Source organism: Diospyros lotus, chromosome 1 (assembly GCF_014633365.1).
Source record: "Diospyros lotus cultivar Yz01 chromosome 1, ASM1463336v1, whole genome shotgun sequence".
Classification (NCBI taxonomy): Eukaryota; Viridiplantae; Streptophyta; class Magnoliopsida; order Ericales; family Ebenaceae; genus Diospyros; species Diospyros lotus.
In genome coordinates, this window is record NC_068338.1 from 17,974,976 (window position 1) to 17,993,123 (window position 18,148).

Here is an 18,148-nt window from a genome sequence, read left to right on the forward strand (position 1 = left end):
CTCATGCTATGTATTTGCTGCCGAGGGCGCTTAAGTGTATCCAGCATCAAGCTAGAGGTTCTTGGCTGAGCCAGGTTAAAAGGATGGCTTTGGCAGCCACGGTCTACCACATTTGGGTCACTAGAAATCATGTTGTTTTTGAGAATGTTAAACCTTGTTGCGAGAGCATTTCTTATAGGATTAAAAACCTTTGTATACAAAGCTATGTTTTCTTTGTATCCCCATGTTTTAATCCAGTACGAATCTCTTGCTCAAGGGCTTTAGTTTTTTATTGGTTCTCTTTGTCCTGGGTATGCTCAGTGTATACTGTACATTTTGATCTTTATACATATTTACATTTTGATCAAAAAACAAAGGACGCACAAAAATTACAAGGGTACAAGGTTGGGAAGTGCTTAAAGTAACATTAGAGGGCTAACCAACAGCATGACCAATATAGATGTACCAAACAGCAACTCCGGTCACTGAACAAATAAACGCTCATTTAAAACATGAGAACTGCCATCAGCCTCTATATGAAAATATCTATCAGCAATCTCATCATGAGAAGGAGAGATAGTTATCTTTTCTTTATTATTCTATGGTAACATTGGGTGTTCAAACCTTTGGCCTGACTAGTTCTCACAGGGCCATGCAAACCTCCCTGTCCACATGCATTGGTTAAGACTCCATCCTAAGCAGGCATGTCCCCAAAGGAAAGAAACTAGTAGTTCTCAAAACAATTCAACCTTGTGTTCTTGCTACTTCCTTACCAGTTGTGCTAACGCTTGGGGTTGAAGGAGAAATAGTTATCATCCTTTTAGTGAGTGAGCGAGTGAGTCAGTGTGTGTGTGTGAACGAACCTGTGCGCGTGTTTGTTTTGACCTCTACAAAGTGCTTAAGAAGGCCCCCAATCTGAGAGAGCTGTACAGGCTTTTTTGTATTTTTTTTTCTATTTGATAAGTGAAGGTAACTTTAAGAAAGGCACCCAAAAAATCTGCAAAAGAATAAAGAATTTCATTCTTCAACCTACAAATAGCCCCTCTTCAAGTCAAACTCAAAAGTCTTCTTATCCTCATGCCAAACAGAACACATGAAGAAATGCAAAACTAAAAATCCAAGATCCCCCACTTTGTCTTACTATAGAGCCCCTCCTAGCTGCGAAGATCTGCAACATGTTCCTGGGAATACCCATGACAAATCAAAATGATTGAAGCATTAGTGACCACAATTCTCTTGCCACCTCATAATGAACTAGGAGATGATTAACCGAGTTCCAACCCAACTTAATGCACATCACAAATTGAGTTGTCACCTCTAGAACAAATTGTCATGCCAAGTATATTTACTTGCACAAAAAGAAATAAAGAATCTCACCCTTTAACCTAGCCAAAAGTCCTTTTATTCTCACGCCAAATTGACCACATGACAACATCAAATCACAAGCCTTTGTCCCACTAGTGGGGCCAGCTACATGAACTATAACACTCCATCCATCTCCATCCATAGCCATGTCTTTCGTATAGATGTTATATCCCATATCATATCTAAAGGTTTTTCGCCAAGTTTTCTTTGGTATTCCTAAACCTTTCTTGCTACAAACTTCTTCCATTCACTTGCCTCACAAGTCCATCTACTAGTCTTCTTTGAACATTTCCAAACCAACTTGTTGGAGAGAGTCATAGCCCATGAAGAAGTCACGGGAAGCAAGATAAAGAGGCTGATTCAGTAGATAAGCCACCAGCAGTTCAAAAGAAAGAAGATAAAGAAGCAGCTAGATAAGTTCCTAAAATTTAGGAAAAATAATAGGAGAAGATAGAAATATTCTTATCTTATTTTCTGTTATATATTAGCTCCTAATTTATAAGATTAGATAGCAATAGAATCTTGTATAAATAGGTTTCCTATCTATTGAATCAAAGTAAGCGAGTTCTTTGATCTAAACTTGACTTGAATTCGAGTTCCCTACTCTAGGGACCAAATCTGTTCATGGTATCAGAGCTCGGTCTTTATAGCTGAGCATCTCGATCAAGATGGCTAGCACTAATCCAACAGCCATTCCAGCGACTGAGGAGTCTTCCCTCGGATCAGCGTCTCGGCAGTCTAGCATGCAGCCCACCAGCACCTTCTCCATGGATAGCCAAACTCTGCAAATCACACAGCACAAGTTAAACGGCAGAAATTTTCGGGAATGGTCTCAGTCCGTGGCTTTGGTGATTAAGGGCAAAGGAAAATTCGGCTACCTTTCTGGAACCGTCCCAACACCTCAAGAAGAGTCCAAGGATTACCAGCGATGGGAAGTAGAAAACTCTATTTTCATGGCATGGCTAATCAACTCGATGGAAGCAAAGATAGGCCGAACCTATCTGTTTTATAAAACTGCAAAAGAAGTGTGGAGTGCAGTCCATGAGCTATATTCCGACCTTGAGAATACTGCTCAATGTTTCGAGATTAGAGCAGCCATTCGGACTACAAAACAAGGTGGACTCTCGGTTACTGAATATTACAACAATCTAGTAGAGTTGTGGCAAGAAATGGATTTGTACTATGACCCGAAGTGGGAATGCTCAAGTGACAGCCAGAAATATAACAAGATGCAGGAGAAGGAGTGAGTTTTCGACTTTCTTCAAGGCCTCAATTCAGACTTGGATGAGGTTCGAGGACGCCTCCTAGGCATCAAGCCTCTACCAACACTTAGAGAAGCATTCGCGGAAGTTAGACGTGAGGAGAGCAGAAGAAGAGTCATGCTTGTTTCAGCAAAACCCAACACTGGATCTGCCCTTGCTACAACAAGAAAAGAAGAAAATTTGAAGGCTAAACAGTGGTGTGAACACTGTAATAAGCCCTACCACACAAAAAACAACTGCTGGAAACTCCATGGAAAGCCACCAAATTGGCAACCAAGAAACAAGAAGGAGAAGGGGAGGGAAAGACCAGCCTATACAGCTACAAGTATGCCTGCAACTGCAAGTCCTCTCAACAACGAAAGAGGTATGGGATTGAATCTAACAGTAGATCAAGTAGATTTCTTGCAGAAATTACTGAATGGAGCACATGTTCAAAAGGAATTAGATGGACCAGCAGCAACAACTCCAGCACCATCCTTCACCCAAAGAGGTAACACAGTTTTTTCCTTAACTACTAGGAGGATAAGCAACAACAGTTGGGTTGTGGATACAAGAGCATCCGATCATATGACCGGTTCCATGGCAATGTTTGAAAATTTTCAGTTGGAAAATAGGGATCTAACTGTGTTAATGGCAGATGAAACAATATTTTCAGTTAAAGGAAAAGGGAAAGTATGTGTGGCTGGTTTAGTACTTGAATCTGTCTTATATGTGCCAAATTTGAAGTGTAGCTTGTTATCTGAGTAAACTCACTAATGACCTGAATTGCACCATGACATTCTCTTCCTCACATTGTATTTTTCAGGATCGATCCACGGGGAAGATGATTGGCAGTGTTGAGGAGAAGAATGGGCTTTATTGGGTATTGGACAACAAGACTTTTCTTAGTCAGTTGACTTGTAGTTTTTCTTTTTCGATTAGTGTGAATTCAGAAATTTTGTTATGGCATAAACGTCTTGGTCATCCTAGTTTTCAGTATTTGAAACATTTGTTTCCCGATTTATTCATCAATAAAGCTAATTTGGAGCTCAAATGTGACCATTGCATTCTTGCCAAACAAACTCACAGTTCATATTCTCAAAAGGCATATAATCCTTCCAAACCATTTCATTTGATCCATAGTGATATATGGGGTCCAGCTAGGGTTTCAAACTTGAATGGTACCAGATGGTTTGTGACATTCATTGATGATCACACAAGGGTATGTTGGGTATATCTAATGAAAGAAAAATCTGAGGCATGTGCAATTTTTCAGAATTTCCATAAGCTTGTTCTAAATGTCTTTCAGTCCTCTATTTGCATCCTTAGGACTGATAATGGCCGAGAATACTTCTCTTACCCATTTACCCAATATCTCACTACAAATGGAATATTTCATCAAAGCACATGCCCCTACACTCCCCAACAAAATGGGGTAGCTGAAAGAAAAAACCGCCATTTACTTGAAGTGGCTAGATCTTTGATGTTCACAAGTTCTACTCCTAATAGGTATTGGGGGGAGGCAATTCTAACAGCTGCTTACTTGATTAATAGGCTCCCAACCAAAGTTCTGAAATACCAAACACCCTTGAACAACCTGATGACTACATTTCCTTATGTTCGGATTCTCAATACTCTTACCCCAAAGGTGTTTGGATGTGTAGCCTATGTCTATCAAACCAGCCCAAATCGTCACAAACTAGAACCAAAGTCATTCAAGTGTATTTTCATTGGTTACTCTCCTACCCAAAAAGGATATAAATGTTATTGTCTCACATCAGAAAAATTCTTTGTTTCTTGTGATGCAATATTTAATGAAACAACCTTTTATCACACCGGTACTGCATCTCAAGTGGAAGAAAGTCATTGGGATCCTACAATTTCAATGCCGATTACACTACCTACGTCTCCCACTACTACTTGTGATGATCCTGCAGCTGTTTGTTCACAGCCTGCAATGATTGAACCTAGTAATATCCAACCATCAGCTGCTACAAACCCAAAATTTGATCACAGTCCAAATGAACTAGAGGAGACTGACCTAAGGGAAGAATTGAGTCCAGAAAAACAACTTAAAGTGTATTCAAGAAAGCAAAAAAACCCTGCTCCTCAAATCAGCCAGTTGTTGGAACCTAAGATCGATCCAGAAAATGAAAAAAACAGTGCAGCAGCTAAAGATGATTTGGATCTACCTATTGCAGTCAGAAAAGGAGTAAGGTCTTGTGTGAAATATCCCATATCAAATGATCTAAATTACTCTAAATTATCCCCACAGTTTAGGGCGTTCACTGTAACTATGGATGAAGCTTCCATTCCCAGCAATATACATGAAGCTTTGGGTGATACAAACTGGAAGAATGCTATGATGGAAGAAATGAAGGCTTTGGACAGCAACAATACATGGGAACTGGTGGACAGACCGAAGAACAAAAAGGTAGTAGGCTGCAAATGGGTTTTTACTGTTAAATATAAATCAGATGGAAGTATAGATCAGTATAAAGCCAGGTTGGTAGCCCAAGGATACTCTCAAACCTATGGTATAGATTATGAAGAGGCATTTGCTCCGGTTGCAAAGTTAAATTCCATTAGAGTACTTCTATCCATTGCTGTTAATTTAGATTGGGAGCTACTTCAGTTTGACATTAAGAATGCTTTTCTAAATGGAGAGCTGGAAGAAGAGGTATATATGAAGATTCCACCCGGATTTGAAAATGAAGAAAAAATTGGGAAGGTATGCAAACTACACAAATCTCTTTATGGTTTGAAACAATCCCCTAGAGCATGGTTTAAAAGGTTTAGCTCAACTTTAACAAAATTTGGTTACAAGCAAGGTGAGGCTGATCATACTCTATTTATTAAACACTCAAATGGAAAAAGGTGCATATTGATCGTGTACGTGGATGATATAATTGTTACAGGGGATGATGCCAATGAAATTATAGCTCTAAAACAAAGATTGAAAAAAGAGTTTGTGGTAAAAGACTTGGGAAATATTAAGTATTTTCTGGGAATGGAAGTAGCAAGAAGTAAAAAAGGTATTCTAATATCTCAACGAAAATATACTCTTGATCTTCTAAAAGAAACAGGAATGCTTGCGTGCAAACCAAAACAAACTCCACTTGAGAGGAATTGGAAGTATATGAAGAAGGATGATGATCCACCAATAGACAGAGAGAGGTATCAAAGGTTAGTTGGAAGATTGATTTATCTGTCTTTAACACGCCCAGACATAGCCTATTCGGTGAGCATCATAAGTCAATTTATGCATGCCCCAACTCAACAACATTTGATTGCCGTATATCACATTCTGGGATACTTAAAAGGCACACCAGGTAAGGGACTGTTGTTTAGAAAGACTGATGAAAGAGGGGTAGAAGGTTTTTCTGATGCAGATTAGGCAGGGTCAGTGATTGATAGTAGGTCTACATCAGGCTTTTGCACAAAGCTATGGGGTAACTTAGTCACCTGGAGAAGTAAAAAACAGTCTGTTGTAGCAAGAAGTAGTGCTGAAGCAGAATTTAGGGCAATTGCCCAAGGAGTTTGTGAACTAATTTGGGTAGCAAGATTGATGGAAGATTTACAAATGCCATTAACTAAACCAACATGGCTCTACAGTGATAGCAAGTCAGCTATAAGCATTGTTAACAACCCCGTACAGCATGATAGAATGAAACATGTCAGAATTGATCGACACTTCATCCAAAGAGAGATAGAAGATGGAGGTATAAAACTTACCTATGTTCCCACGGCAGATCAAGAGGCAGATATATTCACTAAATCCATGGCTAAACCAGGGTTTGAAACTCTCATCGACAAGCTAGGAATGAGAAATATCTATTCCTTAGCTTGAGGGGGGGTGTTGGAGAGAGTCATAGCCCATGAAGAAGTCACGGGAAGCAAGATAAAGAGGCTGATTCAGTAGATAAGCCACCAGCAGTTCAAAAGAAAGAAGATAAAGAAGCAGCTAGATAAGTTCCTAAAATTTAGGAAAAATAATAGGAGAAGATAGAAATATTCTTATCTTATTTTCTGTTGTATATTAGCTCCTAATTTATAGGATTAGATAGCAATAGAATCTTGTATAAATAGTTTTCCTATCTATTGAATCAAAGTAAGCGAGTTCTTTGATCTAAACTCGACTTGAATTCGAGTTCCCTACTCTAGGGACCAAATCTGTTCACAACTTAATCATTTATCTTCAGCAGGCATCACTCCAACTCAATTATGTATATTTTAATTGTGTCTATTTTTTGGCTGCCACACATCTATCATAACATTCTTATCGAAGCTAAGCTAATATTTTGCACATGTTATAACTTAATTTCTCAACATTTTGAGCCTATATTACAGTTTGTAGTTGTCTAATAAAACTTCCCTCTTAGCCAAAGGGATTTTTTTTTTTTTTATCCAAGGTAAATATGTATAGATAAAAAATGAACAAGATACCATTGGGCATTCGCAGGATGATACAATGATAAGACCCAACGCAAAAGGCCAATGGCCTGCGAGACACAATGAATTAGAACATACAATACAAAGAAACAATGACTTTGCAAATATGCTAAAATTCGCCAAACAGCAACCACCAAATCGAATTGGAGCAGGACCCACGAGAATGAAACAACCAGCAAAGGGATTTTGCAATCACGTAAAATACTAGACATACTTCTCCATTTTAACTATCTAGTATCTAAAATGATCTTTTCTAGGAACAACTTGATCTCAATGTTGCATCACAACATCAACACTTCTAGTTTTACCAAACTTATGCTCCATTTATTCAGCTTTCATCTTGTTCAATTTGAAAATTTTGGATTCTAAGTATTCCTTCACAATTTAAGTTTAATATTCACACCTTATGCGATCTCATTCATCAAGACAAACTCATCCACAAAAAAAAGGCAACTCTTCTTGGATGTGATTTGTGAGTTCATCAATCAAAAGGGCTAAGAGGGTAAGGATTTGATGTAATCTAGTTTTAATTGTAAAAACCTTAGTACTTAGTACTTAGTACCTTCCCAAAAGTCTTAATACACTTATGCATGATGATATCATGTCCTTAACATCTTATATAAAACCAACATGAACATCTTTCTTTTCTAAAATCCTCCAGCATACTCTATTTTCTCTTACTAATTTAGAAGCCTCTCCAAGTTGTCAAGAGCTCCAACTTGCTCCTAGGGAACACCAATGATAGATTGAAACAATCATGACACCAGTTCTCTTGCCACCTCACAATGAATCAGAAGATTATTAACCAAGTTCCAACCCTAGCTCTACAACAATAACTTAGGATAAGGCTGCCATTTTAGGACCTAGTTTCCAATGCTAGAAAGCTTTGCCCGTTCCATAATCCAAACAAAAGCATCAAATTATGAGGGGATCTATCCATCCACACCCTGATAAGTCTTTCAATCCAAAAAAAGCACCATAAAATGACTTTGCCTCAAAGTAAACTTCCTCATCTTTCAGCCACAAAAAAGGAAGCAAATTCAATAAGTTCCAATTCCACCAATTCCCAACATTCTCATGCCCACAGTCAATATTCCAAAAAAGATTTGAGCTATCAACCATAAAACTTTAAAAATATTTTTGCCCTTGCATCTCAGGCCACTTAAGTAGCATAGGAAAAGAATTCATCGACTCCAATTTGGAATTTATCACCCTTACCAACCAAAAACCAAAGTGAGACTGAGGTATAAACTGCTCCCACTTAAGTGAAATCCTCTTCCACAACCCTAGACCATAGGAAGTCAAAATAGGTGCACAAATCCGATCACCCTGTTGTCAGCCATATTTCCACAATGCCACCCTTCCTCCAATATATATCACATTTTTGTGTAATCTCAACTACCCAAAAGAGCATGATTGGAAAATCTGGAGAGTCCATTTCCTGCATGTTGCAATTGGAGTGCAAACTGCATAACAATCTATCAAACAATACTTAAAATTCATCACATACCCCACTCAAGAAGTCTCTTTACGGAGTCCTCAATCCCTTTGACCACTAACCCTAGAATGGTGAATAATGACATGTAATCAGCAGAAAGGCTGGGGGGGATACTCTCCCTCACAACTTGCACGTGGACAAGTGCACTAACACGCGCAAAGAGAACGTTCACAACAAACACATAAAACTTGAATCTAGGACCTCCACAATTCTTATAGCATGTTAAGTTACCACTAGCCCAACAACAACATATCAAGCATTTATCAAATTATGTGGGGTATGCTACTTGAATTCTATCTTTCCATTCATTTCTATCAACGGTCATATCTTTTATAAGGCCCAAATAATTAATATCAAATCTAAGTGTCTCCTACCAAAGTTTTTCTTCATCTTCCTCCATCTCGTTTGCTAAAAACTTGATCCATTATATCCACTCTCCACAGGTGAGTCTCTGTTCATCTTTTTCTCACATTAACAAACCACCTTAATTGTATCTTACACATATTATCTTCAATATAAGCCACTCTCACCAAATTATGAATAACCTTATTTCTAGATTTTATCTTTCCTTTAATAGCTGCACATCCATCCTAGCATCCCCATCTCAATTACACTCATATTTTGAACATGTTGATGCTTTATTGCCAAACATTTATCTCATACAACAAAATTGGTCTTATAACTATCTTACAAAATTTTCTTTTTAACTTTAATGGAATCTTAGCATCACATAAAATGCCAAATGCATTTTTCCATTTTAACCATCCTGCCTTAATTCTTTGGATAACATCCTTGTCAATCTCCCCATTTTTTTGGATGATTAATTCAAGATATTTGAACTGATCTTTTCTCAGTATGATTTGATTTTTCACAATGTTCTAAAATGCAATAGGCGCTAGTCAGGCACCAGCTTGGGGCCTAGTGCCTAGGCATGTCTGGGGTAACTGTAGAGAATGGCTTAGAATGCATAGGAGTATGCTACTTGTAGAGAATGGCTTAGAGAAGGGTTTACTGAAAATTTTATTTTATTTATTTTTTTATTTTTATTTTTTTCATTCTTTTCTTAATATTATTTTCTCTCTCTCTCTCTCAAACCCACCTCCGTCAATCGCACCGCCGCCCCCTGCCAACGCAGATCACACTGTTGTCTCCCCCGCCAAAGCTGCTTGGACTACTGTTGCCCCACCCAGTCAACTATAGAAACCCACTGCCGTGAGAGAGAAATCGAAGAGACGATTGGCGGCGGCAATGACAATGACAAGAGAGATAAATTGAGGCCAAGGGAAAATATCGAACACAAATCCAAACACACAAATCGAGGCCAAGAGAGAAATCGAGGCCAAGGGAAGTTTTTAAGTCTTCGAAAATTAGGTGCCCCAGTATGCTAGGCATCAATTGGGCCCGACACCCAAGGTGCCGATTTTCCTATATTCGCGGTGGCCTAACGCCTCAGCGACTGGCTTTTAGAACATTGATTTTTTAGCTTATTATAACATCACACATGGTGTTTCTATGTTGCACAGTTTGGTTTTAGAGTATCAACTACGAGATGGAACATGACCTTATCACTTATCTTCATTCACCACCACCTCATGAAACTTTTTCATATGAAGATGGTGTTGGAAATTTATCTCATCATCCCCTCACTAGAGGGTTGCATCAATAAGGGCATTCAAAGTAAAATTTTGCCTTATTGTTCTTTTGCAAAGATTTGTATTGTCAATGTGACTTTCAAAAGTCCATTGACATTATGAATGTCATCCCATCAATTCTAAAACGTAGTTAGGACAAGGTGCAGTTAATGGTGATGATGATGAGCATAACATCATCCACATTTATATTTTTAAAAAACTTACATTCCATATATTCAGTTTTCACTCTATTTAATTTAAAACCTTTAGATTCTAAAGTGTTTTCCATATTACGAGCTTAGTATTCATGCATTCTTTTGTCTTACCCATCAACACAATGTCATCTACAAATAACATACACCACAACGCCTTTGCCTAAACATGTTGATGGAGGATGCTAAAAGAAACCTCTAAAGACATATGAGAAAAAACTTAAAATTGGTTCTAAGGCCCAAGATTAATTTCAGAATGTTTTGGATGAAGAAAACCTCCAAGAAGCTTTGTTAGGCTTAATTTTGATATTTTATTCAAAGGTATTTTTGTCAGTTTACATTATGTTTCCTAAAGTCCTTTTGGTAACCCTACTTATGTGTTTAGGTTTTATTTATATTCTTTTCCTAGTCTTATTACTAATAGGTGTAGATTTCATTTAGTTTCCTCATAGGAAAAAGATTTCTAATCCTAGTAGGAATATAATAACTAGAACTCTACAAAGAAAGTATTGATGCTCCCTTTGAATAATATGATGCAATTCTAACCCTAGGTGTGACATCTAGATGATATTTCTCTCTTGCTCCCTAATATTTCAATTCCAAATTCTGATTTTCGTAACCCTAGTTTCAGACTAATTTTCAGCCCTGAAATCCATCTTTTCAGCCTCCTTTTTACCTCTAAATTTTCCCCCCAACTCGTTACATATCAAACCCTAGCCTTTTCAATAATTTTCCCTAGCATCCTAACCCTAAATAAGCCTCTAATTAGTCAGTATTATCAAAATACTAGATTTGTCCTACATCACACGTCTAGTGAGTTCATCCATTACTAGGGGCAAATAACTAAGGACTTAAAGCAGATCCTTGATTGAGTCCATTATAATTGGAAAAGCCTTAATATTTCCTCCATATGTTCTAGCACATGTTTCTACATCATGATACATGTCTAAAATAACTTGCATATAAGCAATTCTTACTAATTTCTTCTCTAAAACATTCCAAAAGACTTCTCTACGAACTTTGTCATAAACTTTTTCTAGATCTATAATTATATGCAAATCCTTTTGTTCATCTCTATACCTCTCCCTTAGGCACCTTTCAACAGATATATAGCTTTCGTTGTTGACTTACTAGGCATGAGACCAAGCCGGTTTTCTGACATCTTCGTTTCTCTTCTTAATTTTTGCTCAACCATTCTCTCACAAGGTTCCATAGTGTCACTCGCCAACTTAATTTCTCTATAGTTCCCACAATTTTGAACACCTCCCTTATTTTTTTGTAAATAGGCACTAAAAGGCTCTTCATGCACTCATTTGGCATCATTTTTGATTTAAGGATCACATTAAACAATTTTGTTAACCAAAACCATCTTCATCTAAGTTACCAATAGTCCCAAAACTTAAAACTTCCTACACACCAGGATAAACACATGCAACAATTTAATTATCAGGTTGATGGCAAGATTTGAACCCAAGACCTTTGCCTGCTCTAAAACCATCTCAATTTTTTTACCACCAAACTTATCCAAAAAGTTTTCAACTATTAGGAAGGGGCCCAACAACCCATATCAAGCTTTCCAACAGAGAGTAAGCCTTTTTCTTTGAACAAAATCTGCCTCCTTCAAGCTGAAAAGTTTTCATGGAAACCTTCCCACCAGTGCATTCCAAACCTGTATTGCTTTTAGAGGAAGAACACAAAGGAAGGCATGGGTACTTGAGACGCAAAGACTTAACCTTATAGTGCACAAGAATTGCAACTTGCAGCAATCAAAAAATACATTATGTTAATAATTGCAAAATGTTAATTCCCTATCTTATTTTTTCTCTTCCCACATGGGGAAAGAAAGGTATTTTAATTAAGAAATCATAACGGAATCTAAGGATAAAATACTTCAAATATACCAGTGTCTTTGTAGGTCATAAACTACTGAAGTTTAGGAAATATTACCAACGTTATAAAACATTCATTGACAAAGGTAACTGAAGTGGCCCCTAAAATCATTGGTAAGGCATCTTGGTCATGCTTCATGCTTATTTGTGTACAAACAACCCAAGAACTGAAAGAATCTTCCAACACTCAATCATACTTTCATTTTCTTATACATTTTATTGAAAAGTAAATACATTTTCTTGTAATTATAATTTAGTTTCAAAATGTTTCCCAGTCACATATTTTTAGGAACATGTCAGAAAAACCTGGTCAAGTTACCACTTCATGTCAGACAATCCAGCATAAACTGATGCCTGATTGACACCAAGGACAGACTATGAAGTTTGTTTCCCTCTTTTCTTAGAAAAGAGAAAAATTAAAAAAAAAATAGAGTTCGCAGAACAAAAGGAGAGGACAAGAAAGTTTAAAGAAAAAACTAAATATAAAAGTGAAAGAAAAAAAAAAAGGTTACAGTTAATAAGTCTACATTTTGCTCACACAAATTATAAGGATACTGAAGCAAGATTTCCTGCAAGAGGCATTTATCAATAATGTAATCAAGTGGCATCTCAAATACAGCTGCCAAATTCTTCATGCAATCTCCAGTGCTAAAATTGGCATTATTATCTGAACTGAGCATACTCTGCCAACCACTTCCACCTCGAACATTTGCCAGAGGCACTTCTTCTTTCTCATCATTCCTCAAGTCCAGAGTTTTAACATGAGAAGACTCATTTTTCTCAACCAAGATCTCTTGACTATCATTGCACTCTTTACTGTGATAATTACTTAGACCAATTGCAGCAGATGGATTAGGGTTACTGAGAATTGGAAGATCAGCTCCAAATTGATTCTTGGAACTGGCAGTTAAATTTTCCGCATATACCTTGCAAGGTTCCTTCACAGATGAAAAGTCGAAACAAGGAAAAGGTTCTGCAGTGTCTGCATGGCCTCTCTCTCCCTGCTTTCTCATCAGGTCATTTCTAGACAATACTGGGTTCATGCTGAGAAGATTGGAATCATATTTGACCTTCCCTTGTTGCCGAGTAAATAGCTTTGGTGAAGCCCAGCATCTGCTTGAAAGTTGATCGTTGTTATTAATTTCGTCTGTCATATAATTTTCAGTAAGAATCATATTGCTCAAATGGAGATTAACCTTTTCCAATACTCCAGTATTTCCAGTGAGCATCTTCAACCCACATTCAGAAGTGTGGGAAGTTACATCATGTCCAGACCTTGTGTCTGGATGACAATGACATCCACAACTACTCAGCCAGCCTTTGTCATACTGACTATCAAAGTCTTGAGTTTCAGAAAAGCGTGACCAGTTAGGCTGCCCTGAATCAGAGCACCAAAGATAGTCACTCAAATTTGGTTCTCTAGGATAAGGATGTTCCAAAAGGCTATCTAGATCTTTTCTGTCATAAATTTCACAATAATCCCCATCTATGAGATTTGATGGGTCACCTATGGAAGGTTTCCATGATGAATTATCGATGAAAATACCTGATAATAAGGTTAAATCAGATAAGCATGTCTGCTCAGATGTAACCAAATTATTAGGAAGATCCCACAACTTAAGAGACTCATTTTTCTCTTCAGAACCACTTTGAGATGAACATTCTGATGATGCTGACTGATCATCAGCAGTAAAAACATCATGTACCGTGCTAGATGCCAGAGACTCCATTTCATCAACATCACTGTAGGATAAGATGTTCCATGTGCAACCATAAAATATGTGAGAAGGTTAGAAAAGATCCTAAAGGCATGATGAAGAAATGGATCCAAGAAAAAAAAAAGCATAAGCGACAGTGAAATCCAAGTTATAGCATAAATGGATTTAGAAAAAGTTGGAGATGCAAGTCAAACAAACATATTATGTAAACAAAATGAGGGTGGGAGAGCTTACGTATTCAAATCTTTTTCATCTGTCAAAGGAGAAACAAAATAGGCATCCTTTAGCAATGAAACTGTGTTGCTTAGATTCCCTCCGTTTGTAAAGATTGTTTTATTGTCATATGAAACCACCTGAGAAAGCAAATATTTTCAAGGAGGATAGATATCAGATAAATGCCTGCAACAGATCGTGTGAAAAAATAGAAGGTACAAAGAATAATTGAATGAAAATAGCACAAAATTTTGCCCTCATTTTCAAGGGGGGGAACATATATATACCTAAAGTTAGCAGGTGAAAGAGTAATTGATTGAAAATAAAATAAAGTTTTGCTCATTGTCAGCGGAGAAAAAACCTATAAACACATATAAAAAGCATCCAACCTTCCAAGTTTCTTTTTTCTTGGACAAACAGCACCAACTAACTAGCACATGTTATATTCTTGTCAAATTATCAAGGGTGGCAATCATCTCATGGGCGCTGCTTACACCCACACAAACAAGAAATGGAAAAGGAAAACAGGGAATAAAAAAAAAGCAACTTACGAGAAAACACAAAATACCAGTCCCCTTTTCCAGAAAAATGGTTTCCAAACTCCCATAAAAGCACCATACACTTCACCATAGAAGTTCCTACAGCTTGGCCCTCTTAATGAATCCTTTCTTGTGCCTAGCACCTTAGAAGATGAACCAACATCAAGAGACCCAATCATTTGGAAAACAAGTGAAAACTGAATTAGGTTGTGAAATAAGTTACAACCTAGCTGGATTTAGGAAACTAAAAAAGCAAGGAGGAAAAAACTTGATCCTGGTCCAGTGGTAGATCTTTTATTCATATCCCTAGTTAAAGTTTCTTTTAGATCCTTTGACTAGGATAGTTAAGCCATTACAGAGCGCATAAAGTCCTGTTAATTAGTATTGAAATTGATATACACTTTGTTAGAGAGAAGGTGGAGAAGAATGAAGTAGAATTCAGATATGTACCTACTACTCATCAGGTGGCAGATATATTTACTAAAGGGTTACCAAGAAGCAGATTCAAGTATCTGTGTGACAAATTACACATGCGAAAGTCTCCTATTGTTGCTGATTCATGCAGCTTATCAAACAGGAAGATGTCCAAAGGGAAGTCTGATTTGAGGGGGAATGTGGAAGAACTTAACTGAGTTCATCTCAGTTTTTCATTATCTATTGTGTTGTTGTTAGTTAGCTATTGTGTCTTGATATATATATGCTGCATGTATTGATAGCTAATTAGTTTGGCAGTGATTAGCTTAGGCTCAGCAGTATCTCTCTCTTGTATTTTGAGTTTTCATTTTTCATTCTCTCAATTGAAAAGTTCTCGAAAGCATTTCTTCTTCCTCTCTCATTTCAGTATTTTGTGCCCTATTGCCCTAATTGCTTTTACAATTAGAAATTTTTATTTCAAGGAACTCCTAAGGCTTTTTTAGTTACCAAAAAAGAAAGAAGAAAAAATTTTCGGCTTTTCATCTCCAATTTTTCACTTCACCTCCAGTTATCCTTTCCCATACAAAATTTGAAAAACTTGTTCAAATTTTGAATACTGAAAATTAGCATATTATGTTGAAAGATAAAAAATGTATTGGAAATAGTTACAGAAATTGTGTTCACTAATAATATTATTGTCATATTAAATATTGATAATCATATTATTATTGTTGCAAATTTAATACTATCAATAAAGTATTCATGATTTTGCCAATATTGTAACTTTAGTGATAATAATTTGTTAGCGACATGATTACATTAAAATCATGAATAGTTTAAATTGAGAAGGTTATAAGATTAACAAAATCAGATTGATAAGGCTATAGGATTAATATTACCAATGCAGTATTCATTACACATGTGACATCCCATGAGTCAATATGACATAGAGAGAGAGAGAGAGACTCAGGAGTTCACTAAATAGTCAAATGTGGTGGTCTGCTACATGGTCGATGAGAACAGTAGGCTACTGGGGTCAGCTGTTGCAAGCAGGTTAGAACTAAAGTAAACAACTGACTTTTTATAGCTGATTTTGGGGGCTTAAATGAAAAAGATAACCAAGTGCATTTAAAATATGCTACGAAGCATGGTGAGAGGATTACAATGCTATAAAAAATTATTAATTTTTAGTTGAGATTTGTGAAAGTGGGACTAACAGCCTAACTAAGGAATTAAGTTAAGATTATGCAAACATCATTTGTGTGAAAACTTAAGCTAGGGCAGAACCAAACAAGATAGTTGAGAGAAAACAAAATGTATCGTGTATCTTCAATAGCAAGAATGAATACCACCGCACATAACAAATAAACAGTTGAGCTATTTATATCAATAGCTCAACATACACGGAAAGCAAACAACATAAAATAAAGTAAAGACAGAAACATACAGCTATAAACTAACAACTGAAACAACTTAAAACTGCCTCAATTATCTAACACTTCCACACTCCCCTTCAGTTTAGACTCCGAATCCTTCAACATTCTTGCACTGGTCTTTACTTCTAAGCAACCTGGTATTTCTGTGAGGCCTAACTTCTTGCACAGAAGTTCAAATCGATCTCTAGTCAGCCCCTTAGTAAACACATCAGCAACTTGCTCAGCAGTGGAAACATACCGGATTTCCACCTCACCATTTTCTACTTTTTCGAGAACAAAATGCACATCAACACCAATATGCTTCGTACGAGAGTGATACACTGGATTTTCTGCCATGCTTTTGGCAACTAAATTGTCACACCACACAACTTGAGTATTTACACAAGGATAACCCAACTCCAATAGTAACTGCTTAAGCGGTTAAGCCACAAAAGCTCAATCACTCCCAAGGCAATTGCGCGGTACTCAGCCTCCCCAACAGACCTAGCCACAATTGATTGCTTCTTAAATCCCTGCACAACCAAGTTTGGACCAATGTAGACTCAATAACTACTGGTAGATCGACGAGTAACCCGACAACCAGCATGGTTTGCATCAGTGTAGGACACTAAAGAAAGATCTTTTGGTGAGGAAGTAAACACTAACCCCAAACCAATCGTGCCCTTAATATATCTCAGCAACCTCTTACACACCTGCCAGTGTTGCAATTTAGGAGCTGCCATAAACTGACTCAATTTATTCACAGGGTAAGCAATATCAAGGCGAGTGTAGGTGAGATATTGTAGTACACCAATCAGTGTACGATACAAACTAGGCTGAGAAAACAATTCTCCATCATCAGTCAAAGAAGTGCCAGCAGCCATAGGAGAACTACAGGGCTTGCAATCCTGCATAGATGCTTTAAACAACCAATCACGAACGTATTTTGATTGATTAAGATAAAGACCGATGTGATCTCTATATGCTTCAAACCCCAAAAAATAATTCACTGCTCCTAGAGTCTTTAGTGCAAAAGCACGACCAAGATCTGCCATACAAGCATGCAAAGCGACTGAACTGGAGCCAGTAAGCAAAATGTCATCAACATAAACTAATACAAACAACACATACGTAGTAGTCCGTTTGATGAATAATGAGGCATCAGACACTGATCGAACAAATCCCTAACACTGAAGTGTTGCCTTCAGCTTGGTATACCAGGCTCGAGGAGCCTGCTTTAGACTATAAAGGGATTTCCTAAGCTGACAAAAATGTTGAGGAAATTTAGAACTCACAAACCCCTCCGACTGTACCATATACACTGTCTCACTCAAATCACCATTGAAAAACGCATTATTCACGACTACTTGTTGTATTTTCCAACCAAATTGAACAACCAATGAAAACAAAACACGAATAGTAAGAGCCTTAACCACAAGGCTGAAGGTATCACCATAATCAACTCCTGGATTTTGAAGAAACCCCTTTGCCACTAATCGAGCCTTATACTTAAGGATGAACCCGTCGAAATTATATTTAATCCAGAAAATCCACTTATTTCCAATCAGATTCATGTCACTTG

The 18,148-nt window shown here is 37.2% G+C and overlaps 1 protein-coding gene across 1 annotated transcript in view; it reads right to left on the reverse strand.

Annotated features, from left to right (window-relative positions):
* The window catches only part of LOC127801680 (uncharacterized), an 87,912-nt gene that overhangs the window by 36,786 nt on the left and 32,978 nt on the right, over positions 1-18,148 (reverse strand). The window contains exons 5-6 of the mRNA XM_052337016.1: positions 14,220-14,338; positions 12,823-14,010 (exon numbers count right to left, since the gene is read on the reverse strand). Of these exons, the coding sequence (XP_052192976.1) occupies positions 12,823-14,010; positions 14,220-14,338 (1,307 nt within the window). The remainder of the gene's footprint in view (positions 1-12,822; positions 14,011-14,219; positions 14,339-18,148) is intronic.